This window comes from Carcharodon carcharias, chromosome 20 (assembly GCF_017639515.1).
Source record: "Carcharodon carcharias isolate sCarCar2 chromosome 20, sCarCar2.pri, whole genome shotgun sequence".
In the NCBI taxonomy this organism is placed as follows: domain Eukaryota; kingdom Metazoa; phylum Chordata; class Chondrichthyes; order Lamniformes; family Lamnidae; genus Carcharodon; species Carcharodon carcharias.
Genome location: NC_054486.1, coordinates 111,659,519 through 111,679,795, shown reverse-complemented (window position 1 = coordinate 111,679,795; position 20,277 = coordinate 111,659,519). Strand labels below are relative to the sequence as shown.

The window sequence follows — 20,277 nt, the reverse complement described above, 5'->3', positions numbered from 1 at the left end:
GAGGAAGGAAGGAACGGTTTTAACCTTCCTGTTTGATTCTTGTTATCCTTGTTAGCAGGTTTGCAAACCGGCCCAGGAGGAGGGTTTCAGATATTTTAAAAAGGACAAGTCAGGAAATCATATATATAAATTAATAAAATAAGCTGTAAGTGTAGAAGTGAGAAATATTGCGTGTTGCCCACACCCTCCTGCTGTCCCCCCTCCCAAGGTTTCCCCCTCTCCTCCCTCAGTCTCTCACACTCCATCTCACATTCCCTCTCCCTCCTCAGACACGGCCAGAACCACTGGACCTGTACTGGATCTGTCCCCATCTTGGCCTCCATCTCTCCTGTCTCTCTCCCATTCTCGCTGCTCCAGCTCCCTCAATCACACGGTCCCTCCATTCCCCCTACCTTTGCTGGTCCTCCAGTCATAGATTCTGTCTTTGGAGGAGCATCAAGAGTGGGAGGAATGGAGGGACCACGTGTCTGGAGGAGCTGGAGCAGCGAGTCTGGGAGAGACAGAATCTGTGATTGGAGGAGCTGGAGCAGCGAGTATGGGAGAGACAGAATCTGCGATTGGAGGAGCTGCAGCAGCGAGTCTGGGAGAGACAGAATCTGTGATTGGAGGAGCGGCTCCTCACAGATCCTGTGTCTTCCACACTTGTTGCTCCTCCAATCAAAACTCTACATGTTTCCCTATTCCCAGGGAAACCTGCATCAGCAATTGTTCAGCCCTGGACCATGGAGGATCCATAATGTAAAGTGATATTGTATGGGGTTAAAAACAAAAAAACTGCGGATGCTGGAAATCCAAAACAAAAACAGAATTACCTGGAAAAACTCAGCAGGTCTGGCAGCATCGGCGGAGAAGAAAAGAGTTGACGTTTCGAGTCCTCATGACCCTTCGACAGAACTTGAGTTCGAGTCCAGGAAAGAGCTGAAATATAAGCTGGTTTAAGGTGTGTGTGTGGGGGGCGGAGAGATAGAGAGACAGAGAGGTGGAGGGGGTTGGTGTGGTTGTAGCGACAAACAAGCAGTGATAGAAGCAGATCATCAAAAGATGTCAACAACAATAGTACAATAGAACACATAGGTGTTAAAGTTAAAGTTGGTGATATTATCTAAACGAATGTGCTAATTAAGAATGGATGGTAGGGCACTCAAGGTATAGCTCTAGTGGGTTTTTTTTTTATATAATGGAAATAGGTGGGAAAAGGAAAATCTTTATAATTTATTGGGAAAAAAAAAAAGAAGGGGGAAACAGAAAGGGGGTGGGGATGGGGGAGGGGACTCACGACCTAAAGTTGTTGAATTCAATATTCAGTCCGGAAGGCTGTAAAGTCCCTAGTCGGAAGATGAGGTGTTGTTCCTCCAGTTTGCGTTGGGCTTCACTGGAACAATGCAGCAAGCCAAGGACAGACATGTGGGCAAGAGAGCAGGGTGGAGTGTTAAAATGGCAAGCGACAGGGAGGTTTGGGTCATTCTTGCGGACAGACCGCAGGTGTTCTGCAAAGCGGTCGCCCAGTTTACGTTTGGTCTCTCCAATGTAGAGGAGACCACATTGGGAGCAACGAATGCAGTAGACTAAGTTGGGGGAAATGCAAGTGAAATGCTGCTTCACTTGAAAGGAGTGTTTGGGTCCTTGGACGGTGAGGAGAGAGGAAGTGAAGGGGCAGGTGTTGCATCTTTTGCGTGGGCAAGGGGTTGTGCCATAGGAGGGGGTTGAGGAGTAGGGGGTGATGGAGGAGTGGACCAGGGTGTCCCGGAGGGAGCGATCCCTACGGAATGCCGATAAGGGGGGTGAAGGGAAGATGTGTTTGGTAGTGGCATCATGCTGGAGTTGGCGGAAATGGCGGAGGATGATCCTTTGAACGTGGAGGCTGGTGGGGTGATAAGTGAGGACAAGGGGGACCCTATCATGTTCCTGGGAGGGAGGAGAAGGAGTGAGGGCGGATGCGCGGGAGATGGGCCGGACACGGTTGAGGGCCCTGTCAACGACCGTGGGTGGAAAACCTCGGTTAAGGAAGAAGGAGGACATGTCAGAGGAACTGTTTTTGAATGTAGCATCATCGGAACAGATGCGACGGAGGCGAAGGAACTGAGAGAATGGGATGGAGTCCTTACAGGAAGTGGGGTGTGAGGAGCTGTAGTCGAGATAGCTGTGGGTGTCGGTGGGTTTGTAATGGATATTGGTGGACAGTCTATCACCAGAGATTGAGACAGAGAGGTCAAGGAAGGAAGGGAAGTGTCAGAGATGGACCACGTGAAAATGATGGAGGGGTGGAGATTGGAAGCAAAATTAATAAATTTTTCCAAGTCCTGACGAGAGCATGAAGCAGCACCGAAATAATCATCGATGTACCGGAGAAAGAGTTGTGGAAGGGGGCCGGAGTAGGACTGCAACAAGGAATGTTCCACATACCCCATAAAGAGACAGGCATAGCTGGGGCCCATGCGGGTACCCATAGCCACACCTTTTATTTGGAGGAAGTGAGAGGAGTTGAAGGAGAAATTGTTCAGCGTGAGAACAAGTTCAGCCAGACGGAGGAGAGTAGTGGTGGATGGGGATTGTTCGGGCCTCTGTTCGAGGAAGAAGCTAAGGGCCCTCAGACCATCCTGGTGGGGGATGGAGGTGTAGAGGGATTGGACGTCCATGGTGAAGAGGAAGCGGTAGGGGCCAGGGAACTGGAAATTGTTGATGTGACGTAAGGTGTCAGAGGAATCACGGATGTAGGTGGGAAGGGACTGGACAAGGGGAGAGAGAAGGGAGTCAAGATAACGAGAAATGAGTTCTGTGGGGCAGGAGCAAGCTGAGACGATCGGTCTACCGGGGCAGTTCTGTTTGTGGATTTTGGGTAGGAGATAGAAGCGGGCCGTCCGAGGTTGGGCAACTATCAGGTTGGAAGCTGTGGGAGGGAGATCCCCAGAGGAGATGAGGTCAGTGACAGTCCTGGAAACAATGGCTTGATGTTCAGTGGTGGGGTCATGGTCCAGGGAGAGGTAGGAGGAAGTGTCTGCGAGTTGACGCTCAGCCTCCGCGTGGTAGAGGTCAGTGCGCCAGACAACAACAGCACCACCCTTGTCAGCGGGTTTGATGACAATGTCAGGGTTGGACCTGAGAGAATGGAGTGCAGTAAGTTCAGAGAGAGACAGGTTAGAATGGGTGAGAGGAGCAGAGAAATTGAGACGACTAATGTCGCGCCGACAGTTCTCAATGAAAAGATCGAGAGAAGGTAAGAATCCAGAGGGAGGGGTCCAGGTGGAGGGAGAATATTGAAGATGGGTAAAAGGATCCGTTGAACTGGGAGAGGACTCCTGCCCAAAGAAGTGAGCCCGGAGACGAAGACGGCGGAAGAAGAGTTCAGTATCATGCCGAGCCCGAAATTCATTGAGGTGAGGGCGTAAGGGTATGAAACTAAGTCCCTTGCTGAGCACTGAACGTTCAGCATCGGAGAGGGGAAGGTCAGGGGGTATAGTGAATACACGGCTGGGGTTGGGATTGGAAGATGGGGTGGGGATGGAGGGACAGGCAGGGGTGGAGGGTCCTAGATGGGTGTTGGTGTCGATGAGTTGTTGGAGCTTGCGTTCCTTAGCACTTGAGAGAAAGAGAAAAAGTTTCTTGTTGAGGCGTCGGATGAGCCGAAGGATAAAATGAAACTGGGGGCACGCGCAGCTTTGAAAAAGGGTATGGCGGTGCTGCTGGAGGGAGAGGTCGAGTGTGTTCATATGGCGGCGCATGGCACTGAGAGTGGATTTCAGAATGTGACGGGATGATATGGGGTTGACCTTCTTAAATTTTTCAACCCTGTATCGTTGCTTTCTCAGGGGCTACTTGTGATGTTTTGAGGGGGAGTTCACCTGCAGCCTCTATATTTTGAACCCTGTTCCTCATGGTAGTGTCCTACGCCCAACCATCTTCAGCTGTTCAACACTGATCCTCCCTCCATCAAGAGGTCAGAAGTGGGGATGTGCAATCGTCAGCGAACAATAAGATAAAAGCAAAATACTGCAGATGCTGGAAATCTGAAACAAAAACAGAAAATGCTGGAAAAACTCAGCAGGTCTAACAGCATCTGTGGAGAGAAAGACAGGATTAATGTTTTGAGGCCGTATGACTGGTTGGGGGTAGGATTAGTAAGTTTGCGGATGACACAAAGATTGGTCGGGTGGTTAACAGTGAGGCTGAGTGTCTTGGGCTACAGGAAGATATAGACGGGATGGTCAAATGGGCAGATAAGTGGCAGATGGAATTTAACCCTGAAAAGTGAGAGTTTTGGAAGGAGTAATTTGACAAGGAAATATTCAATGAATGGTATGGCACTAGGAAGTTCTGAGGAACAAAGGGACCTTGGTGTGTGTGTCCATAAATCTCTGAAGGCAGAGGGGCATGTTAGTGGGGTGGTGAAAAAGGCATATGGGACACTTGCTTTTATCAATCAAGGCATAGATTTCAAAAGTAGAGAGGTCATGTTGGAGTTGTATAGAACCTTGGTGAGGCCACAGCTGGAGTACTGTGTGCAGGTCTGGTTGCCACATTATAGGAAGGATGTGATTGCACTGGAGGGGGTGCAGAGGAGATTCACCAGGATGTTGCCTGGGATGAAACATTTAAATTATGAAGAGAGGTTGGATAGACTTGGGTCGTTTTCATTGGAGCAGAGAAGACTGAGGGGCGACCTGATCGAGGTGTACAAGATTATGAGGGGCATGGATAGGGAGCAGCTATTCCCCTTAGTTGAAGGGTCAGTCACAAGGGGGCATAAGTTCAAGGTGAGGGGCAGGAGGTTTAGGGGGATGTGAGGAAAAACTATTTTACCCAGAGGGTGGTGACGGTCTGGAATGCGCTGCCTGGGAGGGTGGTGGAGGTGGGTTGCCTCATATCCTTTAAAAAGTACCTGATTGAGCACTTGGCACATCATAACATTCAAGGCTATGGGCCAAGTGCTGGTAAATGGGATTAGGTAGGTAGGTGTTTCTCATGTGTCGATGCAGACCCGATGGGCCGAAGGGCCTCTTCTGCACAGTGATTCTGTGACTTGGTAACCCGCAGTATGTGGATAGTGGGGGATTCGCGATGGTAATGCCATTGAAAGTGAATCGGCAGTGAACATGCCAACTTCTAACCTTAAGATGTGGGGGAGCAGCTGAAAATGGTTGGGCCTTGACACTACCCTGAGGAACCCCTGCAGGGATGTCCTGGAGCTGAGATGACTGACCTCCAACAACCACATCTTCCTTTGTGCTAGGCATGACTCCAACCAGCAGAGAGTTATCCCCCTGATTCCCACTGAATCCAGTTTTGCTGGGGCTCCTTGATGCCACAATTGGTCAAATGCGGCCTTGATGTCAAGGGCAGTCACTCTCACCTCACCTTGGGAGTTCAGCTCGTTTGTCCATTTTTGAACCAAGGCTGTAATGAGGTCAGGAGATGAGTGACCCTGGCGGAACCCAAACTGAGTGTCAGTGAGCAGGTTATTGCCAAGCAAGTGCCACTTTATAGCACTGTTGATGACCCCTTCCATCACTTTGCTGACAATCGAGAGTAGACTAATAGAGTGGTAATTGGTCAGGTTGGATTTGTCCTGCTCTTTGTGTACAGGACATATCTGGGCAATTTTGCACATAGCCAGGTAGATGCCAGTGTTGTAGCTGTACTGGAACAGCTTAGCTAGGGGCACAGCAAGTTCTGGAGCACAAGTCTTCAGTGCTATTCCTGGAATATTGTCAGAGCCCATAGCCTTTGCTGTATCCAGTGCCTTTAGCCATTTCTTAATATCAGGTGGAGTGAATTGAATTGGCTGAAGACTGGCATCTGTGATGCTAGGGACCTCCAGAGGAAGCCAAGATGGATCATGCACTTGGCATTCCTGGCTGAAGATTGTTGTGAATGCTTCAGCCTTATCTTTTGCACTGCTGTGCTGGATTCCCCCATCATTGAAGATGGAAATATTTGTGGAGCCTCCTCCTCCAAAGTGTTGTTTAATTGTCCACTACCATTCACAACTGGATGTGGCAGGACTGCAGAGCTTAGATCTGATCTGTTTGTTGTGGGATCGCTTAGCTCTGTCTATCACTTGCTGCTTATGCTGTTTGGCACACAAGTAGTCCTGTGTTACAGCTTCACCGGGTTGACTTCTCATTTTTAAGTATGCCTGGTGCTGCTCAAAGCATGACTTCCTGTACTCTTCATTGAACCAGGGTTGATCCCCTGGCTTGATGGTAATGGTAGAGAGGGGGATATGCTGGGCCATGAGGTTACAGATTGTGTTTGAATACAATTCTGCTGCTGCTGATGGTCCACAGCACCTCATGGATGCCCAGTCTTGAGTTGCTAGATCTGTTTGACATCTATCCCATTTAGCACAGTGGTAGTCCCACACAACACGATAGAGGATATCCTCAATGTGAAGATGGGACTTCATTCACAATGACTGTGTGGTGGTCACTCCTACTGATACTGTCATGGGCAAATGCATCTTCAGCATGTTAATGAGGATGAGGTCAAGTATGTTTTTCCCTCTTGTTGGTTCCCTCACTAACTACCACAGATCCGGTCTAGCAGCTAGGTCCTTTAGGATTTGGACTGTGGTGGTGCTACCAAACCACTCTTGGGGATGGATATTGAAGTCCCCCCACCCAGAGTACATTCTGTGCCCTTGCCACCCTTAGTGCTTCCTCCATGTGATACTCAACATAGAGGAGCACTGATTCATCAGCTGAGGGAGGGCAGTACGTGGTAATCAGCAGGAGGTTTCCTTGCTCGTGTTTGACCTGATGCCATGAAACGTCTTGGGGTCCGGAGTCAATGTTGAGGACTCCCAGGGTAACTCCCTCCCGACTGTATACCACTGTGCCCCCACCTCTGCTGGGTCTGTCCTGCTGGTGGGACAGGACATACCCAGGGATGGTGATGGTGGAATTTGGGACATTATCTGTAAGGTATGATTCCGTGAGGATGACAATGTCAGTCTGTTGCTTGACTAGTCCGTGAGACAGCTGTCCCAATTTTGGCACTAGCCCCCAGATGTTAGTAAGGAGGACTTTGCAGGGTCGACAGGGCTGAGTTTGCTGTTGCCATTTCCAGTGTCTAGGTTGATGCCGGGTGGTCCATCCGGTTTCATTCCATTTAGACTTTTTAGTCAATTTATACAACTGAGTGGCTTGCAAAGCCATTTCAGAGGCAACCACATTGCTGTGGGTCTGGAGTCACATGTAGGCCAGACCGGGTAAGGATGGCAGATTTCCCTCCATAAAGGACATTAGTGACCCAGATGGGTTTTTACAACAATCGATGATAGTTTAATGGTCACAGTTAATGAGACTAGTTTTCATTTCCAAATTTATTAATTGAATTTAAATTGCACCAACTGCCGTGGTTGGATTTGAATCTATGTCCACAGAGCCTGGACCTCTGGTTTACTAGTCCAGTGACATTAGCACTAAGCCACCACCACCACCCCCTTAAGTCACCGTTCCTTCACTGTCGCTGGGTCAAAACCCTGGAACTCCCCCCCTAACAGCGCTGTGGGTGTACCTACACCACATGGACTGCAGCGGCTCAAGAAGGCAGCTCACCAGCACCTTCTCAAGGGCAACTAGGGATGGGCAATAAATGCTGGTCCAGCCAGTGACACACTAATCCCATGAATGAATACATTTTTAAAAAAAAGTGTCTTTTTCCTGCCAGTTGAAGAGGGTGGATTTCTCGAGCAGTACACCGGTTGTCACGGCCAAGTCTTGCCTTGCCCTGGATGATGCCCTAGCTGATCTCCTGGATGACATCGCTCCACTTTTCCCCTGTTTCCTTGCAGCTGTAAGTACCCCTGCAAGATTTCCTGTGGAGGGATTGGGAATGGGAATTCCCCATCGGCATGTGCAGTGGGAATCAATTCTCTGTCAGTCAGCTTGTGTCCCATGTTTCCTTGTATCCTTTGTATTCCTGATCTCCTCTATCCAAATCTGGGGAGGAATTTACCCCCTCGTTTATAAAACTTGAAACTGCCTTCTGGAGGGAAGGCTATGAAATAATATGGATAAGGTGTACCCAAATATTACTGTCAGAACAGCAGGAACATGCCATTCAGCCCCTCGAGCCAGGCTTGCCATTCAATATAATGACTGATCTGTATCTCGGCTCTGTTTACCCACCTGTGATATCCTTACCCAACCAAGGTCTGTTCACCTGGATGTTGAAAGCTCCAGTTGATCCCCAATTTATCCAGGGCAAGAGTTCTAGATTTGCACTCCCCTTTGCGTGGAGAAGTGCCTCCTGACATCACCCTGAATGACCTGGCTCATATTTTAATGTCCTGCCCTCCATCCACACTGGAGAAATGGTTTCTCTCTCTCTACTGTATTAACTCAGTTAATCGTCTTAAACATTTCAATTAGATCACCCCTTAATCTACTAAACTCAAGGGAATACAAACCTAGCCTATTAAACCTGTCCTCGTAATTTAATTCCTTCAGCTCGAGCATCATTCTGATGAATCTGTGTTGCACCCCCTCCAAGCCCAATATCTCCTTCCTGAGATCTACTGTCCATGAAACTTGACTGGAGTGTGCAGGAGGCATTGAAACCTTGGAACGATGGGTGGGTGGGAGAGGGAGGGAGGGAGGGTGTGATATTCTGTCCTGCACTAACAATATTGTCCACAGCCTCACTGGAACTGTGCCCAGGTGCAGCAGGAGAGGAGCCAGAGGATTTACACAGAGACTCCTCGTCCTCCGGTGCCATCCTTCACTCCATCAAAGATTATGGACTCTTCCGACACATGTGCTGATCACCTGGACGAAGACGACCTGACAGGTGAAGCTCAGGTCACTTGCGTTCGGAGAATGACTTGTCCATCAAAAGTCACTTACCCCAGTGAGGAGCTATAGAAGTTACTTGGTGTAGAGAAGGTTTAAGGGTAATTTAACTGGGGTGTTTAAGATGATAAAGGGAGTTGATAGAGAGAAACTATTGTCCCTGGTGGGTGGGTGGGTGGGTGTTGTGGGGGGGGGGTCAAAACAAGGGGGTATAACCTAAAAATTTGAGCCAGGCCATTCAGGGTGAAGTCAGGAAGCACTTCTTCACACAAAGGGTAGTGGAATCTGAAACACTTCCCCTCCACTCCCACCAAAAAAAAAAGCTGTGGATGTTAGGGGGGACAATTAAAAATTTCAAAGTGTGATTGATAGATTTTTGTTGGCTAAAGGGATTAATGTTCAGAGGTGGATGGAGGAGAAAGGGAACCCCCTGATGTTGCAGGCTAAACAACCCTTTGAATGTTCAGTGATGTGGGGTTTCCAAGCCCTTCAAATATCCCAAACTGAGACTCCTACCACAGAGGGGTGGCTGATGGTTTGGCATGTTGCTACATTGAGTGGCATTGCCATTATGTTGTGGGATGTGTGGATGAGCATTTCTGTTGACTGCTATTCACTTCTCGTTTCTAGGGTGTGCTTTGGATGTGAAGAGGCTAAGAGGTGAGCTCAATCTGGTTGCAAGCTTGTGACTAAACCAATGCGGCTTTCATTTCACTTTGGGCTAGAGGAGTAGGAAACAGCTGGGGTTCCTGCTACCAGTCTATACAAGGACTCACTGGGGAAACAATGGAATAGAAAGCACCTCAGATTATGTAACGAACAATATACATGTGAGTCCTTGTGTTGAGGGGAACAAGGATAGGATATGCTCTCCATAGTTTAATTACCCTCTGACACATTGTGTCTAGCCTCACTCACTATGAATGGACAGTGAGCAGTAACATTAGCCGCACAGAGATTTGTCCTCAGACAAGGGCATACAAAACACAGAGGGACTGGGAAAATTTCTCTAATAAGTCGCATGTTATGTTCAGAGAATCAGAAGGATTGCAGCCCAGAAGGAAGCCGTTCGATCCATTGTGTCCACGCCCACTCTCTGCAAAAGCAACTCAGAGTCCCACTCCCCTTCCTTTCTCCCATAGCCCTGTAAATGTTCCTTCCTCAGATAATCATTCAATTCTCTTTTGAAAGCCTCGATTGGACCTGCCTCCACCACAGTCTCAGGCAGTGCATTCCAGATCCGAACCACTCACTCTATGAAAAAGTATTTCCTGTATTTCTACACTGACTGCCTGTCCACCAAAACCTCAATTTTTAAGAATTGTTTTCCTTGTTTTCAAATCTCTCTCTGGCCTCACCCTCCCTATCTCTGTAATCTCCTCCAGCCCTACAACCTTCCAAGATCTCTGCACTCCCCTAATTCTGGCTTCCTATATCCCCAACTTTCATCGGACCACCATTGGGCAGCCATACCTTCAGCTGCCTGGGGCCTAGAGCTCTGGAAATCACCCCCGTTCCCGCCATCCCATCAAAACTCTCGCTTGCTGCTATATCCCCCAACCTGCTTGCTCTTGCCCCCAATCCACCCCTCCACAACACTCTCCTAAAATTTTCTTTAACACCTTAACATTTTTTAAGCCTCCTGGACCAAGCTTATGGTCGTTTGTCTAACTGTGGCTTGGTCTCGGATTCTGTTTCAGTAACGCTGCAGTGTTACTATGTTAAAGGCACTTATTAAATACAAGTTGTTTGTGTGCAGGAGTCAACTAATTAGCTATATCATCCTCCTCAAATAGGCTGGGCATTAAAAGGCCTCCCCATTGCCACACACCACACCTCAGAGCAGGCATGAACTTGGGGTGCTGTGTTTTAAATGAAAGATTAGAGCCTTCATTACTGGGAAGGAAGCCTGACCCCTGCGCGCTCTGACTCATTCTCTCCCTCAATAACTCAGACCTTCCATCTTTGCAGCCTGTCCGAGTCCTCGCTGGGACCACACACTGTGTCTGAGCGATCCGGATACAGCGATTCTGATTGGAGGAAAGGGGAGACAGAAGAGCTACTGTAAAGATGGCCTGTGGAGGCTTGAGATTGGTGAGTGTGATCTGGGGGAGATCAGCATCTGGAGCCTTTGTTCGGTCCTGGGCATTGCACCTCAGGGATGCCATAGTGGCCTTGGGAAGGGGGAGGCAGCGCCAATTCACCAGAACGATGATAAAAGCAAATACTGCGAATGTTGGAAATCTGAAATAAAACCAAAGTGCTGGAAAAACTCAGCAAGTCTGGCAACATTTGCAAACAGAGAAGCAGAGTTAATTTTTCGTGTCGAATATTGTTCACCAGATTGATGCTAGGTTAAAGGTTAAATTATGAGGACAGCTTCTTGGACCATAGAGGAGGTTAGTATTCCCTTTGGTCTAGAAGGTTAAAGGGAAAGAGAATTGAGCTGTTTAAGATGATTAAAGGTTTTGGTACAGTTGATAGAGAGTAACTACTATATAGTGTAGCAAAGCGAGAGGAGAAAACCTTAAAATTCGAGCCAGGATGTTCAGGGGTGATGTCAGGAAGCATTGCTTCACACACAAGGGAGTGGAAACCTGGAACTTCCTGTCCCCAAAAAGCTGTTAAGGCCGAGGGTCAATTGGGAACTTCAAGGCTGAGATGGGTAGATTTTTATTTGTTGTGGAAACGTATTACAGGATGTGGAGGGTAAATGGAGTTGAGATACAGATCCAGCTGCAAGGTGTTAATATGGCAACCACCTTGTTAAAACCAATTACTAGTTAAACAGGTGATGGGCATTAATTATCCCATCTAAACAGAATAAGAAGATACAGCTGGAACACATTGGGTGGAAGTTAGTAGCACTGAGGAGTTGTCTTGAAAATAAACTAGCTTGAACCAAAAGACCGGCCTGGATTAATTCTTCCACCACAACCTCTTATTGTGAGTAACACAAGGGGCCCTGCTAAAAGATGCCCCTTTGATTCCCTGAACCCACCCTGACTGGGGGGGGGGGGGAATCACCAAATATCCCTCAGCTTATCACCATGTTTAACCCCTCACCACCCTCTAGCCATGTAGGGTATTGATCAACTGTCTTGATATGTGACGAGTCAGATTTTATCTGAACATTGTTCTGGAGCACCTTAGGATATTTTTACTATGTTGAAGACGCTATATAAATGCAAGTTGTTGTGATTGGTGTCACTGTTTGGAGAAAGATGCTGCATATTCGGAACCCCAGCTGGTGGGAGGGGGAACAAGCAGAGGGAACAATAACTCTGCAGTAATAATCCAGAGAATCTCATCGTAACAACTTAAGAAATTGAATTCAGTTTGTGTATATTTAAAAAGAAAATACTGACATCAGTAATGGTGACCATCGAGTTGCCAGATCGTTGTTTAAAAACCCAACCGGTTTAGTAATGTTGTTCAGGGAAGGGGAGCTGTCGTTACCCAGTCTGGGTCTATCTGTGACTCCTCCACGTAATGTGGTCGACTCTTAGCTTCCTTCTGAAATAGCCTAGCAAGCCACTCGGTTTATACTGAGCCCGCCAGCAGTGATTCCAGGAGGTGGTCCACCATCACTGCAGAACAGAGCTGAACAGGGTTAACTAGTGAAGGATTATCGCCCTGGAGCATCAACTCAGTTAATTCTCGACAGATGGTACCAGTGTTATCTGTTTTCATTTCCGATTTCCAGCATTTGCAGCATGTTTTATTTTTATATTAATGATGCACCGACACGTTTCTGAACCAGTTGCTGGTGTTCAGCTCTCCAGCCCCAACCCCGCACTATCAGGTACAGCGACCCTCTCACTTTTTAAGATAAATGCCGCCAGGGCATTGAAAACAGAAACCAGGAAAATTGGAACCACTCAGACTTGGGGAGTCACTCTCAGCTCCACCCTCCATCCCCACCCCAGTGAAGCATTTCTACTGTGCAGTTAAAATGGAACAAAATCACTTCACACCGTGACAAGGGAATGGAAATCAAGCTTCAGAGGGTGATGTTAGGACGGGTGATCATGGTTGAGTCAGTGAAGTGGCTTTTAAGACAGGTCCTAAGGGGAGAGGTTTCGTGGGTGACTTCCGATGCATAGCACCTGGGAAACCAGACCAGACTAGGAGGGGCAGAGAGATCGCTGAGGGACAGAGGAAGCGACCAAGATCAGGAGGAATGAGGCTGTTGGAGGCCTTTCAAACAAGGATGAGAATTTGAAATTTGACACGTTGAGAGTCAATGTTGGTCAGTGCTCCTACTCCCCAGCCCACCTCCTCCACCCCAACTCCCTCTCTTCCCCCACCACCCCCCCCCCCTACCTTTTATCCCCCGCTCTGTACAGCCTGGTCCATCCCCATTACCCGTCTGCCCCCATTTCCACCCCCCCCCCCACTTCCCCACCATTGACTGTTGAGTTTTTCAATGAATTTAATCAGCACCAAAGCAAATCTCAGATATGCGAGTCTGATCGTGCACTCTGCCGAGTCTCCCCTTTAGAGTGATCTCAGTCTTGTTACTCTTCCATTTCTTTGAATTTTTTTCCTGTAACTGTGTTTTCCATTTGAACTTTAATATCAATGATCTCTGACATTTGTCTTTTTTTTTGAGCAGACAATGGTGACAATTTCTGGTTTCCCTTGGAAACGACCTCGACAATGACCATCCCAATCCCTCGGAGTGTCTGTGGTCACTCAGCCACGTACGACCCCGACACCAAACACGTTTACATCTTTGGGGGAATGAAAGATGAAGAATGTTTCAGTAATGTCTACATCCTGGACACCTCGACCTGGAAGTGGTCGTTTGTGATCGTAAGTAGAAACATCCAATTCACAGAATCTCACAGTGCAGAAGAGGCCCTTCGGCCCATCGAGTCTGCACCGACACGTGAGGAACACCTGCCCTACCTATCTAACCCCATTTATCAGCACTTGGCCCATAGCCTTGAATGTGATGATGTGCCAAGTGCTCATCCAGGTACTTTCTAAAGGATGTGAGGCAATTGATCTTTTCCGGTCACTGGTTCCTTCTTGGCACTGTCATAGAAACACAAGGAGGCCATTCAGCCCATTAATCCTGTTCCATCATCTAATCAGGTGATGTCTGATCAGGCTGGATGGCTCCCTTCTGTACCGTAACTGTTCATGATTCTGTCTCTTCCTTAACACTTGACAAAATTTTGATAGATTTTTATTGGGCATTTTCAAGTGACCCACGGCCTCAACAGAGAAAGAGTTCCAGGTTTTTAGTGCCCTTCATGTTTTATCCTGATATCGCCGCTAAGTGGCCTGGTTGGGTAACTTTAAAGTTCTGATGCTCGTCCTGGACACTTCTCTCCCCCCCGCCCCCGACCCCAACAATGGGAAATATTTTCCCTGTCTTGACTCTTCCAAATCCTTTAATCAACTTAAGCACCTCAGTTAGGTCACCCCTTAATCTTCTATACTTGAGGGAATGCAAGCTCAGTCTGTGCCACCTATGCTGGTAATTTCTGCGCTGGTCTCATTCTCTGCTGCTTCCCTCAAAGGCAAATCCATCCTTCCTGAGGTGTGGTGCCCAGAACGGAACCCAGGTACTTCAGACGGGCCCTAACTGAGGCTCTGTAACTTTCACCTTTTTGAATCCCAACCCTGTCAAGATAAATGGCAACATTCCACTAACATTTTTCTTTTTTTTTGTGGCTTTAGTGATACCTGTTTTTGTTATATAAATCTCTCTTACCCCTCCACACTTCCTAGCTTCTCACTATTTAAACAATACTCTGACCTATCTTTGAGGTCCAAGATGTTCAGCCTCTCACTTCCCTCCACATTGAGCTTCATCAGCCGCAGCTCTGCCCATTTACTGGATTTCCACTGCCCCTTTCCAACTCTCTGCTCCCAGCAGGTCCCCATGTGGTAGGGGTGATGGGAGAGATTTGGATTTATACAGGATGAGGAGATTTATTTGGTGTCTCCCCTGATGAGGGTAGGTTTGGGCGAAGTCCGAGAGCCCCAAGCTCGCAGAAGCTGACCAGAGGGCTACAGACTGTCTGGAGCCGTAGCTGGTCACTGGACTGAGGGAGATCAGAAACTGGTGGGAAGGGGTTTTGTGGGGAAAGGGCTCCTGGGTTGGATGGCCCACTCTCTAACCCCCTCATGGGGTACTGACCCTCCGACAGCGCGGCGCTCCCTCGATACTGACCCTCCGACGGTGCGGCGCTCCCTCGGTACTGACCCTCCGACGGTGCGGCGCTCCCTCGGTACTGACCCTCCGACGGCGCGGCGCTCCCTCGGTACTGACCCTCCGACAGCGCGGCTCTCCCTCGGTACTGTTAGCCTGGTTTTGGGCTGATGCCTCTCGGGTATGACTCAAACTTATAACCTTCTCACTTAGGTGAGTTTGCTATCACTTGTTGAGCCACAGCTGACACTTACCCATCAAGACGCCAGTGTAATTTATCTGACTCCTCATGGGCGGGATCTATTCTGATATTGAACTGCCTACAATCTTTTGGCTGGATGTAAAGGATCCCTAAATTGTTGAATCAATGTCGTTTTAGAAAACTCTAAGAATTTGAAATCTTCTTACTGAAGCGTTGATTTTAAAACTCTCCTCCGAGATCTCTGTACTCTACTAATTCTGGTCTCTTCAGCATCCCAGATTTTAATTGCTCAATCACTCATGCTTTCAGCTGCCTGTGTCCCAATCTCTGGAATTCCCTCTCCAACTCTCCCTCTCCCTTTAAGATGCTGCTTAAAATTTACCTCTTCAACCAAATCTTTGGTCACCTGTTTTACTTTCTCCTTACGTGACTTGGGGTCAAATTGTTGTCTAAAGTGGGTTGGGACGTTATGTTAAGTTAAAGATGCTACCTGAATGGAGCTGTTGTTCCCGCCTGTTACACAGTGCGGTTAATGGAAACCTTCTGTATTCTCGCTCCCAGGGGAAAGGCAAAGTGCCGTCACTGGCCTATCACAGCGCGGTGGTCTTCCAGCAGGAGCTGTTTGTATTTGGTGGGCTTGTTTGCCGGCCTCACCTGCCTGCGGAAACCTGCAGCAATGCCCTCTACATCTTCAACCCTGAGCACGAGATCTGGTACCAGCCCATTGTCGTGGGTGAAAGGCCCCTCCCTCGGTATGGGTGAGTCACCTGCCTCGTCCGGCACAGCAAAGTGTTGAGTTCGTTCAAGTTTAGTCCTTTACTCGTTGTTGGGATGTGGGATGGGCCGGCGTTTGTTACCCATTCCTAGTTGCCCTGAGAAGGTGATGGTGGTAGTGGTGGTGGGTGCTACTTGAACAGCTGGTAGCAGGTTTGCTTCAAACCAGGTGACCACTTCAGGGGACCATATCAGTCTGGGGACTGAAGTAGATCCAGACCGGGTAAGGATGGCAGGATTCCTTCCCTATAGGACATCAGTGAACCAGATGAGTTTTTAAAGACAATCTGATGGCTTTTCAATGTCACTTTCACTGATCTCTGGTTTTAGTTCCAGGGCATTGTTCCTTTTGCTGTGGTCAACTTGGCTCAGTTCTTAGCTCTCATGCCTTTGAGTCAGTTTGTGCACAGCAATGAGGTAACGACTTGATAATCTCTTTTAGTGATGTTGGCTGAGGGATAAATATTGGCTCCCTGACATGGAGAAGAACTCTTTGAATTGAGGCTGTGGGATTTCGAGCATCTTGAGGTGGTGGACAGGGCTTTGGTGTAATCATCTTTGCCAGTTCCCAGCCTGATAGCGGCTCCACCAGAGGAGACAGGCCCTGAATCCACCCCAGCTGGAGCAGGAATTGAACCCCGAAGCCAATCTGATCCACGTTGGCCATTCAGGCAACTGAGCCAGACACCCCCACCTGCACACCCCCCGCCTGCCCGCCCACACCCCCTCTCTCCTGCCAAAAGGAGTCCGAGCTGCTCTGGCAGCATAAACTATTACATGTTGTAGTGTGGAGCTAGGGATAGTGGTGGTAGAGGTTCCAATGTTCTTTCCGTCACGCAGCTGACCAGGAATCTCTCCTGCTTTTACCGCCTGCCATTGGCCTGTGTTGGTAGGATCTACAAGTCTTTAATCAACCTGAATGGCTGTGCTATGAATACTTGGCCATCAAGTCCTGGAGTGGGTCCTGAATCCAAAGCTTCTGACTCAGAGGCAGAGATGCCACCCAGTGTGCCACAAGGACCTCCTCTTTGGTAAGGTGGTAATGTCTCATCTGACAGATGGCACCTCAGGGGCAATGTCAACCTGGATAATGGGCTCAGGTCTCTGGAGTGGGGCCTGACCCCACAACCTTCTCATTCAGGTGCCACTGAACCATAGCTGATACCCGTACCTGATGGGCATGTTTAGTTAGACAGGAGCCTGACCCTGTCCTTGACACACACTCGGTGTCTGACCAGGGGTGAGGAGGTGCTTTCCAGGATTTCCCCCTCCCTTACCCAGGGACGGCCAGCTCTGCCTAGCGGAGATCAGACCTGTTTATACTGATGCTTTCTGTTCCTCTTTGTTTCTGTCCAGTCACTCTGGCACTCTGCTAGGAGATAAACTCATCCTGTTTGGTGGGAGTCGGAACCGAGTTTTTCTGAATGACCTTCACGTGTTGGATCTTGGTGAGGAGACTCCTGGCTTCAGGATTAAGAACAAGAGGGGTATGGATGGGGGTTTAACAGAAACTGATTCCTAGTTGATCAGTTCCTGTGGTGATGGATTCAAATCCAAGGAGGGAGGGCAAGAGGTAAAAGCCAGGAAGCTGGGGGTAAGGAGGGGAGTTAAGGAATTCAAATCCCATCACGGGCAATTTGAAAATTTAAATTTTTTTTACACAAAACCTGGAAGTGAAAAGCTGGTGTCAGTGAGTGACTGCAATTGTCGGAAAAGCTCATTGGGATCATATCATCAATGGTGCAGATATCCACATCTGGATTTCCAATTAAGAAGACAGGAACAGGAGGAGGCCATTCAGCTCCTTGAGCCTGTGCTGCCATTCCAGTTAGATCATGGCTGATCTGTATCTTAACTCCATTTACTCGCCATGTTTCTGTGATCCTTATACCTCACAAACTTATCAATCTCAGTTCTGAAATTTTCAATTGGCCCCCAGCCTCAACAGATTTTTTTTGGTGGTGGGGGCATGAGTCTAAGATTTCCATTCCTCTTTATGTGAAGAAGTGCTGCTGACATCACCGCTGACCAGCCTGGCTTTAGTTTGAAGGTTTTGCGTCTTGTTCTGCATTTTGCCCATCAGAGGAAATAGCTTCCTCCCTGACCCACCCTAACAAATCCTTCAATCATTTTACATCTTAATAAGTTCATCCCTGAATCTTCTAAACTCAAGGCAATACAAGACTAGTCTTTGCAAGCTCATAATTTAATCCTTCTCGCTCCGGTATCGTTCCGAGGAATCCACAGGACATGTGGCTTATGATGAACTTATTGGGCAATTGCTTAATGTTGGAGGCTTATTTAGATCTTGTGGCCCCCATTCCTTTAAAGTTATTGTGCATGTATCAAGCCTCAGTGAATATACCTGCAGCACAGTTCACATTCAACCTCCGTTTGAAGCACTTCAGTCACTTATAAGATTGGCTATGTCTGTGCAGAGCTATGTTTGTTCGCTGCTAAAGGGAGCGGTGAGGAAGTGGATGATTTGTATTTTGGGGTGAAGAACTCTCTCCAGATGGATTATTTCTCAACCAGAACCCTGTCTATTTCTTCCAGGTTTCATGGAGTATGTTAATGTACAGATCAGAGGCTCTCCTGCACCACGATGGTAGGTACCACTCCAGGCCATTGACATGGACTGATTGAAAGGCGAATAGGGAAACCCACAGCTTTAGGCGCCTGAGAGAGATCTTTGTGAACTGACATTGATCAGCTCTTCAGAAACATGTTCCCTACATTTCCTCCTCAAATTTGGCAATTTCACTGACAGAACCTACAGATAGGATTAGGACACAACAGGATAGCCAGTGTGGATTAATGAGGCAGATGGTGATTGCATTACATTTGGGTGTGTGTTTTTCTGAATTTGAAGATGGGCATAATTTTCAGGTAGAATAATGTAGTTTTACTCTGTATCTAACCCTGTGCTATACCTGCCCTGGGAGTGTTTGGGGACACTGTAGAGGGAGCTATACTCTGTATCTAACCCCGTGCTGTACCTATCCTGGGGATGTTTGATGGGGACAATGTAGAGGGAGCTTTACTCTGTATCTAACCCTGTGCTGTACCTGTCCTGGGAGTGTTTGATGGGGACAGTGTAGAGGGAGCTTTACTCTGTATCTAACCCTGTGCTGTACCTGTCCTGGGAGTGTTTGATGGGGACAGTGTAGAGGGAGCTTTACTCTGTATCTAACCCTGTGCTGTACCTGTCCTGGGAGTGTTTGATGGGGACAGTGTAGAGGGAGCTTTACTCTGTATCTAACCCTGTGCTGTACCTGTCCTGGGAGTGTTTGATGGGGACAGTGTAGAGGGAGCTTTACTCTCTATATAACCCCGTGCTGTACCTGTCCTGGGAGTGTTTGATGGGGACAGTGTAGAGGGAGCTTTACTCTGTATCTAACCCCGTGCTGTACCTGTCCTGGAAGTGTTTGATGGGGACAGTGTAGAGGGAGCTTTACTCTGTATCTAACCCTGTGCTGTACCTGTCCTGGGAATGTTTGATGGGGACAGTGTACGCTGTTGGAGGTGATCCACTTGCTAATGAACAGCCTCCCAAATTGCGACTATTGTTTCCACATTGTGTTATGGTCCCAGCTGATGTTACTGCTGAAACACAGATCAAATTTAAACTTAAAGCTAAAACTCATTACTAACGCCCACAGATAGAAATATAACTTAAACTATCTCCAGTTCCTACCAATTGCAACAGTGACTGCACTTGGGGTGTAATTGGCTATAAGGTTCTTTGGGATGCTGAGGTGTTGTGGAAGGTACAATGAAAATGCAAATGTTTCTCTCTCCAGTCGTCACGCTGCTGTCCCTCTGTGCGGTAACAAGATTCTGATCAGTGGTGGGCATAATCTGAGTGGTGCCCTGCAGGATTTGTACATCTTCAATATAGGTATGACACCAAGAGCACTGTCACTTCTGCTTGTAAAACTGTGGATTGGCTGTGGTGAAAGCTGACACCTGGTGTTGGTGGTGGGCAGTGGGGAGATGTCCTGAAGCTCCTCCATCTCTGTCCCTGGGCAATCCAGGAGACCTGCTGATCCATGGGCTCCTGTAGCCGCTGTTGTATTTCTGGAGTTGCGATGGAATTTTTTCTTTGTCGCTCCTGCCAAGAAGCAATGGGGATTGGATCTCCCAGAATGCAGAGAGCAAGTGAAAGGGCCCTATCGAAACGATGGAGCCAATGGCCCTGTTAGTTCTTTCTTTAGACCCTTTGGATCCTCCTCCACCTCCAAATCCATGTGAGAGACAATCTTGTTTCGAACATATGAAATAGGAGCAGGAGGAGACCATTCAGCCCATCGAGCCTGCTCTGCCATTCTATACCATCA

General features: G+C 48.1%; 1 protein-coding gene across 2 annotated transcripts in view; it reads left to right on the top strand.

The window, feature by feature from the left end:
• The window catches only part of zgc:163014 (uncharacterized protein LOC100038766 homolog), a 30,151-nt gene that overhangs the window by 5,890 nt on the left and 3,984 nt on the right, over window positions 1-20,277 (top strand). For both annotated transcript variants that reach the window (XM_041215071.1, XM_041215072.1), the window contains exons 3-11: window positions 7,669-7,794; window positions 8,640-8,790; window positions 9,423-9,452; window positions 10,764-10,886; window positions 13,411-13,610; window positions 15,725-15,921; window positions 17,294-17,385; window positions 18,494-18,545; window positions 19,741-19,838. In XM_041215071.1, the coding sequence (XP_041071005.1) occupies window positions 7,669-7,794; window positions 8,640-8,790; window positions 9,423-9,452; window positions 10,764-10,886; window positions 13,411-13,610; window positions 15,725-15,921; window positions 17,294-17,385; window positions 18,494-18,545; window positions 19,741-19,838 (1,069 nt within the window). The remainder of the gene's footprint in view (window positions 1-7,668; window positions 7,795-8,639; window positions 8,791-9,422; window positions 9,453-10,763; window positions 10,887-13,410; window positions 13,611-15,724; window positions 15,922-17,293; window positions 17,386-18,493; window positions 18,546-19,740; window positions 19,839-20,277) is intronic.